Source organism: Thermobia domestica, chromosome 2 (genome assembly GCF_964235325.1).
Source record: "Thermobia domestica chromosome 2, izTheDome1.hap1.1, whole genome shotgun sequence".
In the NCBI taxonomy this organism is placed as follows: Eukaryota; Metazoa; Arthropoda; class Insecta; order Zygentoma; family Lepismatidae; genus Thermobia; species Thermobia domestica.
Genome location: NC_137455.1, coordinates 123,825,543 through 123,844,355, shown reverse-complemented (window position 1 = coordinate 123,844,355; position 18,813 = coordinate 123,825,543). Strand labels below are relative to the sequence as shown.

The window sequence follows — 18,813 nt, the reverse complement described above, 5'->3', positions numbered from 1 at the left end:
CACGAGCACGATGTTTGTCCACCACAAAGTTCACTTGGCGGGGGCTGGGATCGAACCCGGGACCCCAAGCACCAGAGGTGAACGCTCTACCACTGAGCTAGTTTACGAATGAGGAATACCCCAACATTAATTAGTATGGAGCTTGCAACCCAGATTGATATCCATGACAGATATGGCAACATAATGCTTGATGTTACCCTTTGTTTACGTGTTCTGGCTTGATTATTTCTAACTTCGCTACTGTCACAGAACAGACCTTTAAACGCTTGGCCTTACGTACAATGCAAACACACAAGTGCTGAGTTGATACCGTGTAGACACATTTACTTCGCGCTCTGTGATGAGTACCTAAAACGTTAAGAACGTGATATTCACAAAGTAGCAGTTGCGACTCACTGATTGCAACATGCGATCAGTAGAAATCGACATACCAATTGTTTCCTCTTTCTTAGATATCAAGCAACATTCAGGAAGATCCATTTGTTCCTGGTGTGAAGGCCGGTACGCCATGAAATCCCATTGTTAGGCAGGGACGTACTGTCCTTTAAGGCTATAAGGCTTAGCCTATCCATTTAATTATATATCAGCCTGAAATGTTACTTTTGGACATTTATACAATTAATTTTATTAAAATGGATTATGTATTTATTTAATGATGCGCTGTTTAATCATCACGCGAGAATAGATTGAAGCTTCTGCAAGAACGATTGTAGGCTATGGGCCGCTAGCCTTCCGCCTTTCTCATGTAATTTTCAGAATGGGGCGGTGAAAATCGCTTTTCCGTCACCCTTAGCAGACGAAAACCATACAAATTCAACACGAAACAACGAAAGTGGACGAATGCTGACGAAAGGCTAGTCTTTCGGGTGTTTGGGGAAACAAACGCGACAGGACGCGATTTTATAAGAAAGCATAAAACAGAAAGACTATGAAAAATTTAGGATCTCGCATTCAGCCACAAGTTCTGACAAAAAAAAAAAAAGAATAAAAATCTTATTATGAATAGTACTAATACATCAGGGAGCTTATTGCGTACCGGTTTGCGTTATCGCAGTGTAAAATTTGCATTTTAGTTGGCGATAATTGATATAGCAGGTATAATTGTTTGTTGTATTTTTTGCGTTGCGTTGCGACCCGCAAGTTTTGTGAAGATCGATACTGAATGAGGCCTCAGATGAAGTATAGTTTTTCTTTTTTTCTTTTTGTATTTTCAATCTAAAAATAGCCTTTTCTGTAAAAAAAAAAAAGAAAAAAAAGAAAGAAAAAAAAGCATACATTGACTGTGAGCTGCAGCACTACTGTTTGCCATTAGTATGCTGATAGGCGTTGTTGTGGGTGAAGTGCTTAAGTTTATGATTTGGGGAATTTAAAATTAAGATAGCTCTATATTCGTTTTAATTTGTTTCTTTGAAAGAAATACAGTAATACAGTGTATGTGTGATATGCGAGTATCGCATATGTAAGGAAACCTATATGTAAGAGAAATAAGAAGCAGAACCACACTTATACTTTTCTTGCATTGTATGAAAAATATACTGCATGAATTAGCATTTTTCTATCAAGCATTACAGCCAGCCCGTAGTCAGAACAGTAAAACGTGATCGTTTAAATAAGGGCGGGATTGTTTTTTTTTTGGGGGGGGGCACTTGAATTCACTTTACACTCAAATATACATACAACAAACAATTACAAGTTTCAGGGGACTGGGCTCTTCCTGGCCACCCTCTAGCTACGAATCTAATATCAGCCTACCCATTTCAAAACTTCACGCTACGTTACTGTTGTTAGCTTTGTGGTGACTCTCGAAGTCGACTACGGAACAGCAGTTTCCATAGATTCCTTCGTCTACCTCATCAATCCCTGGTTCCTTGGCTCAGCTATCACTCCAATAGCGCCAACTCAGGAACAAAAGTCTACTACAACTGAACATCCCAGTTCTATTGTAGGAGCCGCGGTGGCTCAGTGGTAGAGCGTTCACTTCGGTACCTGGGGTCCCTGGTTCGATCCCAGCTCGCGCCAATTAAACTTCGTGCTCGTGCGTGGATTTTCTTGGGTTTCTCCCGTTTCCTCCCACTTTCTTCATTCCACCATTTCATTAATTTATCATCATAACTTTCGCCTTTAGCCTAGCTGGCATAACCGTGGAAAGTAAAACTCAAAGATTTCCAAGTTCTATTGTCGACCTGTAGATGATACAAGTAGTAACTCAAGGTATTCACACATATACCGGTCCTTGGTGAGTTGAGTTAATTTTGAGTTTAACGTCCCTTTCAGCAGCGAGGCTATATGAGACGGGACCTACTATTTAACGTGGAATCCGAATCACGTGACCTCTAGCTGGAAATCGAACCTGGGTCTCATACGCCAAAGGCGCGTACGCTAACCGCTTAGCCACGAAGGAGCTCGATACCGGTCCTTATGAGGGACAGTAGCCTTCATGTAATCCCAACGTTTTTCACAAGACAATTTCAGGAATATTGGTATGGAAGGAACCGATAATGATGCAGCTTACCATAACAACGAAGCCTTTCGATAAAACTAAGACCTTCAAAGATTGTCAAGGAATAACACATGCTCAAATCCTGACATCAAATAAATTTCTTTCTCTTCAAGATACTGAAGACAAGCACACCTCATGTCTTTTCACGTCTCAAAATAACTGGAGACGGCTCTGATAAACATTCCGACTTTATTGATATACAGGGTGCGGGAAAAAAGTCCCGGAACGGTCCAATATCTCGCGAAGTATAAAGATCAGCAAAACAAAAATAACATGTTAAATAGTTTTGAAAAAGCTATCCAATGATTGCAAACGCAACCCCCTATCCCCACCCCCTTCGGGGGTACGGGGGGTAATTTAAAATTTTAAATGAGAACCCCTATTTTTATTGCACATTTGGATTCTCCAGAAAAAGTGACGGTCATTTGACCCAAAATTGAAAACAATGTTTCCGCAGATGGCGCTTGACTCCACACACAAAAAGACGGTGCACCAAAAAGTTACGAAAATGGCAATTATCAGTCACGTGCTGTGGCCGTACGGTTAGCGTGTTGGATTGCGGAGTCAGAGTTTGAGTTCGATCCCCGTGCAAGGCAATTTTTTTATTTTATTTTGTCAAATTCCATACGTTTTAACTTCAATTAGTACTTTTTTGAAGTTACATAGAATACAAATTTTGATAATTGTTTTGCAAGCTCGCTTTATGAAGTAGTACTTAGTAATAGTGTTACTAGGGTTAAAGTTCATAGGGTTATTTACAACAAAAATAAACCATTTTTATCGCCATTTGTATTTTCTTGCAAAGTAATAAATATGGACAAAGACATTATTTTTATCGAAGTTAAAATGTATGGATTCATTATTTGGGTATGAAAAATTCACATGAAAAATGTTATTCTGCGCGGGAATCGAACTCACGACCTCTGATTTCGCACTCTAGTACGCTTACCGTATAGCCACAGAGTATGATACTGAGAGGCCACGTTTTCATAATGTTTTGCAGCCTCCTTTTTGTGTGTCGATTCAAGTGCCATCCGTGAAGGCACTGCTCACAATTTTAGGTCAACTCTCTGTCACTTTTTCTGGAGAATCCAAATGTGCAATAAAAATGGGGGTTTCCATATAAAATTTTACAGTTAGCCCGCATACTCACGAAGGAAGTGGAAATAGGGGGTTGCGTTTGGTATCACTGCATAGCTTTGTCAAAACTATTTAACAACAATAAAATTAACCCCCTATTTCCGGTTAACTTATTTTTGTTGATGTTATTTTTGTTTTGCTGATCTGTATATTTCGCGAGATATTGAACCGTTCCCGGACTTTTTCCGCACCCTGTATAAGACAATTCAGCATGGATTTGGCCAACTCTTGAAAGAAATATATACTACTGCATAGAAATTTACTCCAGAATTCATTCATATACAATCTCGGACATTAGAGTATTTTCTATTATCAAATACCGGTACTCGAGGACTATCTAGAGAACAATAAGACAATACGCATATGAAACCAAGAAGAAAAAACACCACGGTTGTAATAAGGAAACTACCACTCGATTCATTTTCAATTTCTACAATTACTACATTCAACAGCATTTATCATCAGTCTCTTTTAGCCTACAGGGCGTATTCATAGGACAAACTAAAAATAATAGTTGCATTTTTTCATACATATAAATGTCCCCTTCAGTGCCTCCCTCACTGCACCCCCATATAAAATAATATTAGCTGCCCTCCTGTTGCATTGTTAGTATGGAATGATCAATAATATTTGTCACTTATGCAATACATACTGCACGTTAAGGCGACAAGAGAAAATCTGGATGTCGTCCCTGGTTTTCTGATCCCGTTTTCCATTTTAAAAGGAAGAACAGGAATGAAAGATCTTTAAAGATCGTAGACAGGGTTTCCGCCAGGATTTCAAAATCGGAGGGGGGTGTTCAAAAATTTAAGGAGGGTGTGGGTGCTTGACTTTCAGAAAACGGTTATAGTTAGGGAGCCGCGCTTCCCGTTTAGGAAAGGACGAGAAACTTCATACTTTTAGGAATTATTCTTTGAATATCTAGGTACCTAAAAAGTAGGTAATAGAATGACTTCTAATTCACTTGCCTGATGTTGAACTAAAATCCGTCGTAGTTTTCGTGATTAGTCTATGCATGAGGAAATAAACGTCGATGTTTCCTAAATTTATCATTTCTCTTGTCATTCTTAGATTTCTATTTGCCCTGCATAAAATGAAAAATCTTCATTTTTCACGACTGAGATCAATCAGTAGTTATGGTAGCAGTAGTAGGTTTGGTTAGATGAACTCGATCTGACATCTGAAGTGCTAAAACAACATGATATACTAAAACATTTATTGTTAGTTATCGCAATATTGTAGGGGTAACTTAATTCGTTAAAATTTATAGCCAATTCCAATGTAACTTTGTACTTACCAATGTGACTCATATATCCAGGAACGAGTTGAGTTGGAGTTTTTCCCTTTCAGCAGTGAGGCTATATGACACGGGACCTACTGATTAACGTGGAATGCGAACCATATAAGCTCCCGCCGGGAATCGAACCCGGGTTTCCCACGCCAAAGGCGAGTACGCTAACCGCTTAGGCACGAAGGAGCTCATATCCACGAATATATTAATAGTCTTGATGTATAGTTTGACAAAATTTCTTCTGAACCGTCATTTGGCTTCTTCACATTTTCACAGATTGTAACACTAGTTTATAACCTAACTTTATACATAACTTATGCGGTTTCGTTTAATAGTTAAGTTAAATAGTCAACTTCTAAGTTCCTTAATGTTCTTTCAAATGCAAATTCATTTATTTTGATTCACCAGTGGCGCAACTGAACCGATGCCACTCGTATAGGACTTAACCATTCCTCGTATGTACAACTTATAAAATTTTCAAAATTAGCCTCAACACTTTTATTTTCACTTGTAACACCAGGTAAACAAGGTCTCTCCAAGGTCACCATCAAATCATTAACACGTTCTGGAGTGAGCCAGCACTATTCCAAAGTTAAAGTTCTATTCATTGTTTAAGATTCTTTCTCCATTGAAGTGATACCAATTTGAAGAATCAGTTTTGTTGCCAGAGCTGACAAATTAGTAAACATAATGTATTTATTTTCTTCACAGGAAAGTTTCAATAAGAAATCCGTTGAAGAAAGTTCTTTCAATCGTTTGAGAGTTTTATATTCAAACTGAATTTCTTCGCACAAAACACGAAATACGTGAAAAATTCCCTGATCAGGCTCGAATGAAAGCGAAAGTTTGAAGGGGTGTTACAGAAAGTTTGGGGGGATGACACCTCCACTGGGGGGTCTAGCGGAATCCCTGAGCGTAGATCATATGGAGGAAAAGATATCTAATTGTTTTGGCGTAAAGTGGTTCTAAAACCTTCAGAAGCAGTTTAATTTTTAATACACATAATATTATCCATACAAACTTTACAAATATAAGTGTATAGTAATATACCTATATGGCGGGTGGGTGTGTAAACTGCGTTAAATCAAAAGTTAGTGTTTTAGACAAGTCGAATTTGAAAGTTCAAATATAAATCCAAAAATCCGGTTTTGGGTTTCACACAAATCCAAAAAACAGTCCTATTAACAGAAGAGCCAAAACATCTAATCATTTTCCCAAAATCGGATTTTGGATTTATGCCTGAACTTTCAAATGCGATTTCTCTAAAACACTAATTTTTGACAACGCACTTTACACACCCACCCACCATATAAACTTGGATTTATAAGTCGCATAATTCTCTGTTAAATGTACAAATTACTAAAAAGTATTTAAACTATAAAATACTCACTTTTAGCGAAAATTCCATTCGCCTCTCTTCGGATGCAAATACTGAAATCACTTTCTCAAAAAACGAATTTTCACCTTTAACTGCTTCTAAAAGGCGAGATTCAATTGATACAATTGCTAAATTCGACTGTCTCTGTTCACCAGTTGTATTTCGAGTGTATGTTTTAATCCTCTTCAGTGCTGAATATGTACTTTCTAATCTTGCAGTTGAGACCGGAATAGTGCAGATTAACTGAACAAGAAGTGACATTTGGGGAAAATTGGACGCAAAAGTTGTGCTAAATAATTTTAGCATATCATATGGGTTTTTGTCATGAAACTCTTGACTGCTATAAACAACAGTCAGTTCATTCCTGAGACGAATCTTATCAAAATATTTCCCGTACAAATCGTTAAGTTGTCTAAAAGCCTCTTCTGGAAACTGGGTCTTGTACTCGGTGAATTTTTCTTTCCTTATGAGTTCTAAAAAACCTAACTCTCCAAAGTCTTGGAAGCGAGCTTCGAGATGATTTTGAATGTTGTCGATAGTTTCAAAATAAATATGCCGATGATTTGCATTTTCACTCTTCTTTGGTTCTCCAACTTCAGAAACAGTTTCTGCAAATATTTCTTCGAAATTATTTTTGAAGCCTGCAATCGTTCTAAGGCAATCCTGAATCTTGTTTCGACAGTATGAAATGTCATAGGAGCTATTCTGAAGAATGTTGGAAAGGACATCTATATAGGAAAATATCTTGTCAAACACCCTAAGGAAGAAACAGAATGTAAAATCTTGTAAACTTGCAAGAAACCCATTCACCGGGGCCAGAATATCTTGCTCAATTTGATCTGCATTCTGTAAAATTGCATTAAATACTTCGCAAAGTTTCTCCCTATTTCTGAAAACAGTATTGACGAGCCTGGATGAGTAATTCCATCGTGTGAGAGAGATTCCAGGAAGTCTACACTGCAAAAATTCGTTTAAAAATGCTCTTTCGGGTAATCTAGAGAAAAATACAGCTAGTTCACTAAGAGTACTAAAAAATATCTTACATTCTCGAATATTGTTTACGCTTTGCGAGAGTACTAAATTAAGAACGTGTGCATAGCAATGAACCAAAATAGCTCCTGGGTTCATTGCTTTTATCAATGCATCCACCCCCACGAAAGCAGCTGCTCCATCGTAGGCCTGAGCAACAAGCTTATGACCACAGTCCATATTAGACAGACACTGCCTAATAAGTTCTGCTACGGCCGGAACTCTCCGATCACTACTGATGTCACAGAACCCAATAAATCGTTCTAACATTTGACTATGATGTATATACCTAAGCACAATTGAAAATTGTGATTTATTAGCTACATGTGTAGTTTCGTCCACCAAAACAGAGACGAAATTGGTTTGTTTTATTTCATGTTTTATTGTATCTAACAATGAAGATGCAACTGCTTCAATGATGTCGTTTTGGATTTTGTCCGTCAAACCTTTAAATACATTCGCCGTATTTAAATTATGTTCAAGCAACGGATCATACTGTGCAGTATAGTTCAAAAGCTCAACGTAATTGCCCCGATTTAAAGATGAGTTAGATTCATCATGACCTCTAAAAGCCAGTCCTTGTTTTCCCAGGAAACAAACTGCATTTATGAGACGCATTAAGAGCTGTCTATTTCGTGTAACACTTTGATTGTGGACTGAAATTTCTGCCTTAACCCGTTCATCTAACTCTGTTTCTATTTCTGTTTCACCGAAAGAAGCAAGAGCCACTGATGAACGCAAATGACCGACCGTTGTCTCATGACCTGACAAAGATTTTGAAAGGTTCCCTAGATGCGTAAATCCCGATTTTGTCCAGCTAGTATTTCTGTCTTTGCCAAACAGTAGACAATTCCAACAAAATAATGAATTTAATTCACTACTACCGGCAAGCCACTGGTATTTTTCATAACAGCTTGTCTGAAAATGACGAGTGTAAGTTTTAGATTTAAAAATTAGCAGGGGTAGTTCTGGTGTCGGTCTACCACATTTTACAATATTTTGTTTTTCAGAAAAAGTGCGTGTGGAAAATGGTCTCTTTATAAGGTCTGCAATTATGCAAGTAGACATCTTAAACTATCCGAAGATCACAAACAGCACAACACAGTAATAATAGCCAAATAACAACAAGCACTAAAATAAAATGGCACACAAACACAACACAATTACCATTCAACACACAATATGAGCTCAACTGAATCAACTACAGAATAGCAAGCTGGTGAGATGAAGCGCGATTCGCTAAGAGACCTGCTCTACCTCCTCATTCTCTTCACCTCACCCCCTTCCTGTGCACTCACAGAATGAAGAAGTCTCTGCGGAGCGAAAAAACGAAATCGTGCTTCATATGACAGTTTTCAGGAAAACGGGCATTGGAACACAACTAGACAGCATCTGACGAAACAAATTGCTTACTGAAGCATGCTTTACGTGCTTCGGTTGAATGCATGATAGGGTTGCCATCCACCCTGCTTTTCCCGGACAGGTCTTGCTATTTATAATTTATCACCATATCTGGGTGGGAGGTATCTAAATTAATTTTGAATTATCCGGCATTTAGTCAGATATATATTTGTTCTGTATTTTGTCTTTAAAAATTAAAAGAAATTATCAGTTTGACCTAGATTAAGATCTGTCTTTGAGAATGATTTCTCGAAACTACAACTCTGGTTTATTGTTGTTATTATTATTATTTGCAGCAAAATTTCTGCTATAGAAAAGGAAAAGAATTCTGTTGTTTGTAGAAATCAGTTTAGAGACTAGTCTGAAAGACAAAATAAAAAAAAAAAATAATAAAAAACTATGATCCTTAAGAAAAATCACTCTTGGAAAATGGTTTGGAAAGAGAATATAATACATTTTCAGAAAGGATAGTAGAATTTTATGAAGTGCGCACTGATTACCTACAAAAAACGATAAGCCATTTGAAAAATAATTGATTGTTTCTAATGGACTGAACTCCAAAATATTGAAGACACAAAGTACAGTATTTGCTGAAATTATCCCTTTCTTGTCTGGAGTACTACTTTCAACGTAAAGTTGTGGCTATGGATGATTTGAAACTTTATGATCAATTTTTCCAATGTAATTATACAATTTATATTTTCACAATTTCTGGTGCAACGATAGTATTGGAACATCTACTTAGCTTCTTAGAATTTTTAATTTTATTGCAATTCCAAGTAGCAATGCAGCGACTGAAAGTAAGCTTTCTCTAATCAACACTCAATGGAGAAAAGTTTTTTTTTTTTTTAAAATAAAAGGTTCAGTATTTTCTGAAATGATGTCCTGCATTCGGCAATTCAGATACAGTAACGAAAGTTCTCCTCCATGGGAAGAGAGAGGATAAGGCCGGTCGCATAATGAAAAGAGGGTAGGGCAGTGGAGATCACAGTGTTCTGCACTGTAAGCAATGCAACAAAGCCTTGTATCGCATGTGCTAGCCAAAGGCCTCTCCAATACTGTAAGTAAAACACACGGTCAATGTACTTACAAACTTCTGTATCTGTATCCTTTCCTGCCTCCCTTTGCCTCAGCTTCGCTGTCTATCATGTCAATATACAATTGTAGAAGGTTCAGAGAGATAATCACGTACACAAAGTCTGCTTAGCCATTCTTTCAGCGAGATCCTAGCCTCCTCTATGCAACAGATTTGTATAACTAGAACACTGTGATAGGGGGATTGAGACTATCTAGGGAAGAGAACTCGAGTTCACCTTACATTAATAAATACTTTTTATGAACAACAACCGAAAGTTTCAGGAAGTCCGAAGGCAGTCACAGGGGGATGGGGCAAGCCCCCTTGCCCATCCCCTAGATACGGGCCTGTTGGTAGTTGCAAAATTTCGTTCCATTCATGTATATAAATGGAAGAGGCAGTAATCTCATTCAGTTTTGTGTTGTTTTGTCCCTTGCTCCCTCCCTGGAAAAAACCTGTGGGCAGCCTTGGCCACACCCAAGAAACTTGTCCATCTGGAAAACATGCCTTCAAGCTCGATTATCAGCGTTGTAACTTGGAACTCTTCCTGGAAGGGTAAGTAGTAAAATTTGGGCCTCGTTAGAAAAAAAAAAAAAAAAAAAAACTACAAAAGTATGAAATTTTCTCCTTATAAATTTTAAAAACCTTATACATTTTATTACTTCTGGGCGACTCAGTTGGGATTTTACTGAAGTAGAACCCAGATTTTGATTACTTCCTGTTTCGCAGAAAGTTATCAGTGTGCCGTGTTGCCAAGTTTACATATTCCTGTTCTACAGAAGTGTACTCGCGTAATGTAGAGTAATAAATTCTAGAAGTTCTAATCTTGGCTTACCAGAAAATGATCAGGTTCTTCTCCATTATCAATGAGCCAAGATTGTTCCTCTCTCGAAGTTTGTTCCCATGTACCTTCCAAAGCAAGTTCATTCATAGAACTCGGCAAGGTAGAACGGCATTTAGAACGCACATTGTACAATGCAGCCTTGACACCTGAGAACAGTGGTAATTCTGTAGCAACTTCGTCACTAAGCCCGCTCTTTGCAATCTCTTCCCTACAATAAAATTAAAGGAATTGTTGAATTGAACTTGGAAATATGAAAAATTTGATACATATTCACGCTAAATAAGTAATTTTACATAAACAAGTTATACATACCTGTAAATCTTGGTGACAGCTTCCAATGGTTTCTCCGCAACTCTTTTCTTCATGTTGTCTACTATAACTCTACGCTGAACTTCAGCAGCATTTGGTTCATGTAAATGATTCCCGGACACACTCTTGAGTTTACCTGATTGCAAAACCACATGTGCTTTGCAACCTTTCCTACATGTCCAATACGTCACTTCATTGATAGTCCTTGTTATACGATATATATAACCATCATAACAAAGCAATCGACCTCCTCTCTTCGAAGAAACAAAAGACAAAGACATAGCGATATTGTGTATTAAACGCAACTTAATGAGATATATGAGCTGGTTACTGACGCTGCCTTTTATATGAGCCGTTTTAACGTATGGCTAACCAATGGGAAGCCGAAACCTCTGTCTGATTGGATTCCTCACAGTCAATCACGTAGACGAACCGAAAACACCAAAAAAATCACACTATTTTCTGAAATTCCACTTTTCTCTCCGAAAATTCCCTTTCACTTTACGTTGTGGCGGTATACCACCCGTCTGACTTTCTCAAAAATTTATGAAATAATTTGTTTCTTAGGTCCCGCTTGCAATTTGTATACGTGATTACCAGTATTACGATGGAATAAACTTCTTTACGTAAGCACACTTCACTGATAGTCCTTATTACACGATAAATATAAGAATCATAACAAAGAAGTATTGAACAGATTCTTCACAAACCTATGTGGAAAATAAAATCTCTCATTCTGCGAAACAGGAGCACACACACGGATTATTTTTCTCTTCTTCGAAGCATAGCTACGCTGAGCGTGAAGAACCAGTTTGAACCGCTTTCTGCGAAACATTATTCTGCGAAACAGGAGCAGTGTTGCCAGATCTGACGATTAAAAAGTAGCGGATTTGAACTATTTGTAGCCCAAACGTAAAAATGAAATATTTGCAACTATGCACTTTTAATAATTATATATTATATTCTTATCTAATTAATGTAAACATGAGCTGGAAATACGTCAGATGTCTGGGTTGGCAACAGTCAGACGGCGACCGCAGTTTTGGACTGGTGGCGGTGGTGTATTAGGGCAAACTCCATACTATGTCAGGAGCAGTAGAACTGCCCTGTGTGATGAACTGAGCAGACAGTTGCAGTAATAAATGGGCGACCTTTCTGATTTCCAAGGAGACACCTTTGCTTAAGTCAGTTTTTACAATGTTTACAGTGTGCTCTCGCATATTTAATTTATACTTCATCTTATGGTAAATATATTTTATTTAGATGATGGGGCAGCAGCAGTACCTTGAATTATTTGCAGCTGTTTTGGAAATGGTACGATGGGCCCATTCCATGCTTCACTAGTTTAAATTAAGAGGACAATATGTAACACAACTTAAAGCCTTAGGAAATATATATTATTTCTAGGGAAGAGCTCTCTCGTGACTAAACGGTTAGCGTATGCCTTTGGTGTCGGAGACCAGGTTCGATTCCCGGCGGGAGGTCCTGTGGTTCGGATTCCAAGGTAAGTTGTAGGTCCATGTCTCATATAGCCTCGCTCCTGAAAGGGACACTAAAATACTTAATCAGAAATTATTATTTCAGAGTGCCCTAATAATAGACATTCTACTGAAATTGGCCCTAATCGCATTATCGTTTATTTTATTTTATTTTATATTTTTTAATGTACTGAATCTATTCCATGCTTTGTTTATATATTCATGTTAGTTTCGTATGGTATGGCGTAAGAAAGTTTTATCTTGAATTGGACCCCCTTAAACGGCGAGGAGATTAATTGGGGAGTGATTGTTCCCTGCCTCGCACAAATTTAAGCTCTGCCAGTTACTCTTGCTGGTAAATTTCCACCTCAGACCGCGTTGAGGAAGAAAAGAAATCATTTTACAAATCAATGCACATAGTATTCTACGGAAGAGCATGGTAGTGTAGTCGGTAAGGTGTCTAGACAAGGGTTCAATCCCGGTAGGAGTGAGATTTATTTATCACTCTCTTATAGCTCTGTGAACATCGGAAACCCTCCGCCGGAGTGTAAAGCTGACTACATCTTCTGTCTACGTGCCGGTAAGTGTAGAGCCTTATTCCTATGTCGTCAGTGAGCCTCATTCGAGTGTTCCAAGTGAAAAGGAGTGGCAGCAGTGGTATACGTCAAGGAGGTTTCTGGATTCCCCCCTTTAACAAGATTGATATTATATAAAAATAACATTTAACATATCGAGTACAAAAATCCTGAAACTATATGAACTTGGGAACTAATCCTACTACCCCTGACGAAATTATGTGTACATCACTAGGGTGTGGGAGCCTATACTATGCTGTGGTGCATTAACCTTTAGGACACGAAGTAACTATATTTAGTTACCTAAAAATAAGGCTTGGGATACGAAGTAATTATTTATAGATACCTTGCTGTTTGCCCACTAAACCTAATTGTTTTTTTAACTTTCTGGATATCACATATATGCACTTGTATGTGTTTTATTCAGGAGACATACTAGGCAACTGCAGAAATTGGCGCCGTATCCCAGGCTTTATTTTTTAAAAAGGCTCCGTAATTAAAAGGTTAAATGGTCTAAAGGTATAGAAAAGACATATCACACTTCTTAAAGAAAGGAAAAAATGCGTAGCAGGAAAAGTGCATTGGATGAAGAACGAATTTTCAGTTCAACTAATTAGAGGATAAAATAAATGGAAAGATAGCAAACCATTCCTTTAACGAGTACTGATCCAAATTCCAAATAAGCACGACCCCATCTCTTTGTCATTTGAATGTACGTAATTCATTCCTTTTAGACATCCAAACTATGCTATGTATAACTATCAGGCGTCCAGCTTTTTGTCCGTCCGTCTGTTTACAGTTATCAGAGCAAAAATGGTAAGAGATATCGAGATGGAATTCTTTTCTTTGCAATCGATTCATTGTCCCAAGAATAGGTTCTCTCTCTTTCCTTAATCTTGTATTGAATCCGGAAGTGGTTGAAATTAACCATTTCCAGTTTCAATATTTCTAGCCGTAGAACACAAACGGTAATTGCGACAATCTGTTCTGTGCAATCGTTTCAGAATCTGAAAAAGCGTATCGACACAACCAATAACACTCCATCAAAACCGGAAGTAATTGAAATTTACTACTACTTCCGGTTTCAATACTGATTTTCAAAGAGCAAAAACAGATAATCGAGACGCAGTTTTCTGCAACTGATTCAGCATTCCAAGAGTAGCTTCCATCTTCTCCGTTAACCGTCCTTTCAAATGGGAAGTGGTTCAAATATATAATTTCCCGTTTCAACATGTATGACAAAAATGGTATTGGATAGAGACAAGCGGTTTCCTGCAAACGATCCATAGCTTCAAGAGAACATACTATCACAACCTGTAAAACTACTAAACGTGGAAGTTGTTGAAATTTACTACTACTTCCGGTTTTAATACTGATTTCAGTGTAGCAAAAATAGTAAGAGATATTGAGATACAATTTTTTGCAATCGATGCAGCTTCCAAAGGAAGGTTCTATCTCCTCCCTTAACCACTATTTAATCTGAAAGCGGTTAATGATTTCCGGTTTCAACCTTTATCTCCATAGAACAAAAACAGTAGGGCCTAAGGCGTTTTGATATGAATTCAGCGTCCAAGGAACAGGTTCTATTTTACATCTTTATCATTTACTGCAGCCCGTAGCTATAAATGTACACTCATGTCCAAAATTATTGTCGCATGTCTATAAATATTTTGTGGTAAGAATATAATTTGATATCGAATTCACCCATTATTTCTTATAATGTTAGTATGTGTATAATTGGCAAGAAAATATGTGGAAAATTTCATGTCAAAAGAGCAGTAAATAAGAACAATAAAACGAAAATAAAACTTTCTTGTCCATTTAGCAACATCTTGTTTTACTCATTCTAATTTTCGTATTTATAATTATTTTCCTGTGAAATTTACCACAAATATGTATTTCCCAATTATACACATAGTATCAGTATTGAAAGCACCCTGCATAATCATTATCAAATTATATTCTTACAAGAAGACAGTTATACATATGCGACAATCATTTTGGACATAAGTGTACTTCTTAAAGTTTGAGTATTGAATCCTATAGTTTGGAAGTTTACTGCAGTTTCAAATTGTAAAACGAAACTCACTTGTTTTTATGCTAATCTTATCCTAAAGTAGAAGGTGGGTTGTAAATCTTAAATAAACATACGACAGACTCTAGCATCAAATTTACTAACGTTAATTTTGTTAATAATATAAAATGGAAAGATAATTATAGTTATTTAATTATTCCGTACGTTTCGAGCTCATCCATGGAGCTGTAGCTCCATCCCATGGGTGAAGGAAGATTTTTGTTTTTCTAAAATTATCATAATTCCTGCCCTATATTATTAATAATAGTCTTTTCATGCCTTGCATTTCTAAAAATGTTTTCCTTATTGACTTTAAATTTTTCTTGGTTGGCAACTGTGAGCAGAAAAACAGACACACACATACACAAACGTGAGGGAAGGGGGGAAAAGGAGGGAACGACTGCTTCCTGCGGTCGGTCGGGTCGGTGAACAAAGCCGAATGCCGAGCTGTGCCGAAGTAAAGCTTGAAGTTTCAAGCAGGCAGCGCAGCTGTTTCCACGCTTGGGAGATGGAGATCGACACGTCAGCAGGCAAAAGAATCTTGTATAATCTGAAAACAAGCATAGCTATTCATGGCATACAATAAAATAGACGGCCCAAAAAGTAACACTGTATTTACTTTCAATAACGCAAGGAAAGGAACCGAGCCAGGTTTATACTGTAGTACCAGGCCAGTTATAGTTTCGTAACTTCCGAGAATATAGGCCTATACACATACTATACTGTATGTGTATGACTTATGCTAGTTAATCGGAAAATTCTTGCATAGTAAAATGTGAAAACCCCAGCATTTTTTTTTGGGAGGGGGGGGGGACATTAGCGTTGTAAGCTGTGTGAGATGGTTCTATGGAACGTACTACATATCGAGCAATCATAAAATCAATATATTGTAAACGTTGCTACCCATCACTCAAGAGTAAGTTCGGAGGGAAGGAGGAGAATGAACAGCACAATGGAAAGAAAATATGAGTTAAAAATAATACTCACCCCGTGAGCGTACCCTACATTCACTCCAGGACACCTGTGTTTCAACAGATTAGACGTTCCAGTCTTGTGAGTATAGGAATAGACTTTCTTGCAAAAACCACAAGCCACGTAATGTTTAACAAGCTGACCATTATCATCAATGATTTCACAAAATGTTGTCCAAACTGCAGATTTGCCTTTCATTTTGGACCGCAAAGTGTATTCGCCATTTAATATCCGCTGGCGGACATCATCCGCCGTTTCTGTTGTCTTGTATTCACCATAGATTAACGGGTGGAGAATATGCTCAGGGGTTTCAATTCTTTTATATTCTTCTGAAACAGATTGTCTTTTAGTTGATTCTTCAGTTTCTGGTCTTTTAATTGATTCTACAATTTCCAGACTTTCATCACTTATTTGTGATGATTTACTATTATCTTCTGCAGCTTTTTTCGACTCCATGGTTTTTCTTTTACACTTACACTAAGGAACTCAAGAGTAAACTACTTTTGTATATTCCAACCGAGGAATGAAATGTCTGTACCCGTGCGGCGCAATATGTTTCAGCGAAAGCCAATCATATCCGCCGTTACATCCGCAATGTATCCGGTAACCGATCCAGGAACTGTGGAGGGAGTTTGTCCAGTGTTACCAACTGTATCCCTTTGATGTTACCGTACTATGCGCAAATTATTATACTGTTCATTGGATAATAATAGTACAATAAAATGAAGCAATAAAAGAAACATGAAGTATATAGATATTTCTAATTACCCTATATAGGAATCATACTAAGTTTTAGTACTAATTAATTCATGGGAAACAAAATGAATTGATCTCCCGTGTTAGGTGCTACCACAGCATTCATGTAGAGTTTTTTTTTTTTTCGTAATCAAATGCAGTTCTCATATTCATGTCTTCACTTACAAAAGATGAACACAGTTCGGATTACTCTTTAAATAGTAAGTATCGTCTCATGCAGCCAGGCACACACAGGAGTTTATTTCGGGAAGGGTCTAAATTCAGTTTGAGAATAAATTATATTAAAATTTGTACAGTCAACCCCCAAAATTACACTAATTTAAAGAAAAATCAGACTTCAGGGAGGATCCGGACCTCCAGGACCACCTGCTGCGTACATCCCTGCTACGGGCATACGGTGTTATACTGCAAATGGTACAGCTGAACTAAGATCCGGAAAAATGGCCCCAACGTTAAAAAGGGGTACATATGTCTATAACGTTCGTTTCTGCGAATCTCTAAAGGGTAGACATGAAATTTGGTATATGAACTTCCTTCCCACTTAAAATAATTAGACAAGAGTTTCAACGATGTTTATATATATATATATATATATATATATATATATATATATATATATATATATATATATATATATATATATATATATATATATATATATATCATACAAAGAGAGAAAAACTACGGGAAGAAAAAACGGTGGAATTACAATTGTTATAAAAGGATGACCATACCTAGAAATTCTTTAAGATTAGAGACATGAAGTTTGGTATATAGACTTTTAACTTAAAATAATTAAAGACACATTTCAGAGGTTTTTAAAAATATATATTTCTTCTATAAGGAAAGAAAATAGGCGGGGACAAAAAGTGGATGGTATAATCGCTGTATTTAGGTTTGTAATTTAAAATAGTTCAACGTTTTCTTAGTGTTTCACTTAGAAGGGAAGAGAAAAGAATGATATCATATTGTAATAAGATGATCATATCTCGAAATCCCAGAAACCTTTCTTTAAATCCAGTGTGGAAAACCCTCACATTACACTTGCATGTGAGATTGTGAGATTCTCTTTTTCGACATTTTGCCTTCCTCCCTTACTCTCATCAGTGCAAGAAGGCCTTTAAAACGGCACGTCTCCAAAACTACGCAATACATGGGGGTATATGTAAAGAATAAGTCAGGAGGATGAAGGCTAATGCGGAGTTATGTGAGAACTCGGTGAGAACTCGAGTTTGGGTTTGACTACACTATATGCAGTTCTAAAAATATGGGGCATACAAGAAAATGTTCGATTGAATGAAATATATTGAATTTTGTGGATTAGGGGCCACAAAATATTTGAAGGCCCTTAAATCGATTTTTCGTTTTTTTTTCGTTTTTTTTCGTTTTTTTTTTTTTTTTTTTTTTTTTTTTTTTTTTTTTTAAGGGAATAAGCACATCATACTGAGTAAATTGTTAGTTTTGGATTGGGTACACTGTATGTAGTTCTCGAGATATAAGGCCTAGAAGAAAATTTTTGCCTGAAATGTATTGGATCTTTTGATTTAAAAAAATCTTTGGTTTGAAAAACGAAAGCAAAATTTAGACTGTGAAGTTCTCTTATGGTTCTCTTGGTTCAGTAAGGTTTGAGATACGAGTGACTTAAAAATTATTTAAGTTTTCTTGTTGATAGTTCGGGTTGGCTCAATGAAATTTGAGATAATGGCTTAAACATTATTCAAGTTTTATAATAGTTTGGTCATAACTGACTTATTGAACATGTTCGAGGGTTGTTCAATAAGTTAGATTAATCCTGGTTTAGGATAACTATCTTTGTGCGTAATTTACTAGTCAATTAACGGAACTGAGTTGATGTTTAGGAAAGAAATTCGGTTAGTTGAGTTGGTTGAAAGTGCTATGGTAATCTGACACAGACACTAATATGAAGATAAATACTCTGTATTAATTTTGGTTTACGAATATCCACAGATCCGTCGTCGAAATTATGTAAT

General features: G+C 37.0%; 1 protein-coding gene across 4 annotated transcripts in view; it reads right to left on the bottom strand.

Moving 5' to 3' along the window:
- LOC145675292 (zinc finger MYM-type protein 1-like) overlaps positions 1-16,564 on the bottom strand; it is a 259,607-nt gene extending 243,043 nt beyond the window's left edge. For 2 of the 4 annotated variants that reach the window (XM_081745681.1, XM_081745690.1), the window contains exon 1: positions 6,322-8,499. In XM_081745681.1, coding sequence (XP_081601807.1) covers positions 6,322-8,406 — 2,085 coding nt within the window. In that variant the 5' untranslated portion in view covers positions 8,407-8,499. Of the gene's footprint in view, positions 1-6,321; positions 8,500-10,649; positions 10,867-10,970; positions 11,722-16,081 lie in introns of those variants that run through there. The other 2 variants (XM_081745698.1, XM_081745705.1) reach the window with 2 other exon arrangements.
- Between the last annotated feature and the right edge of the window lie 2,249 nt (positions 16,565-18,813).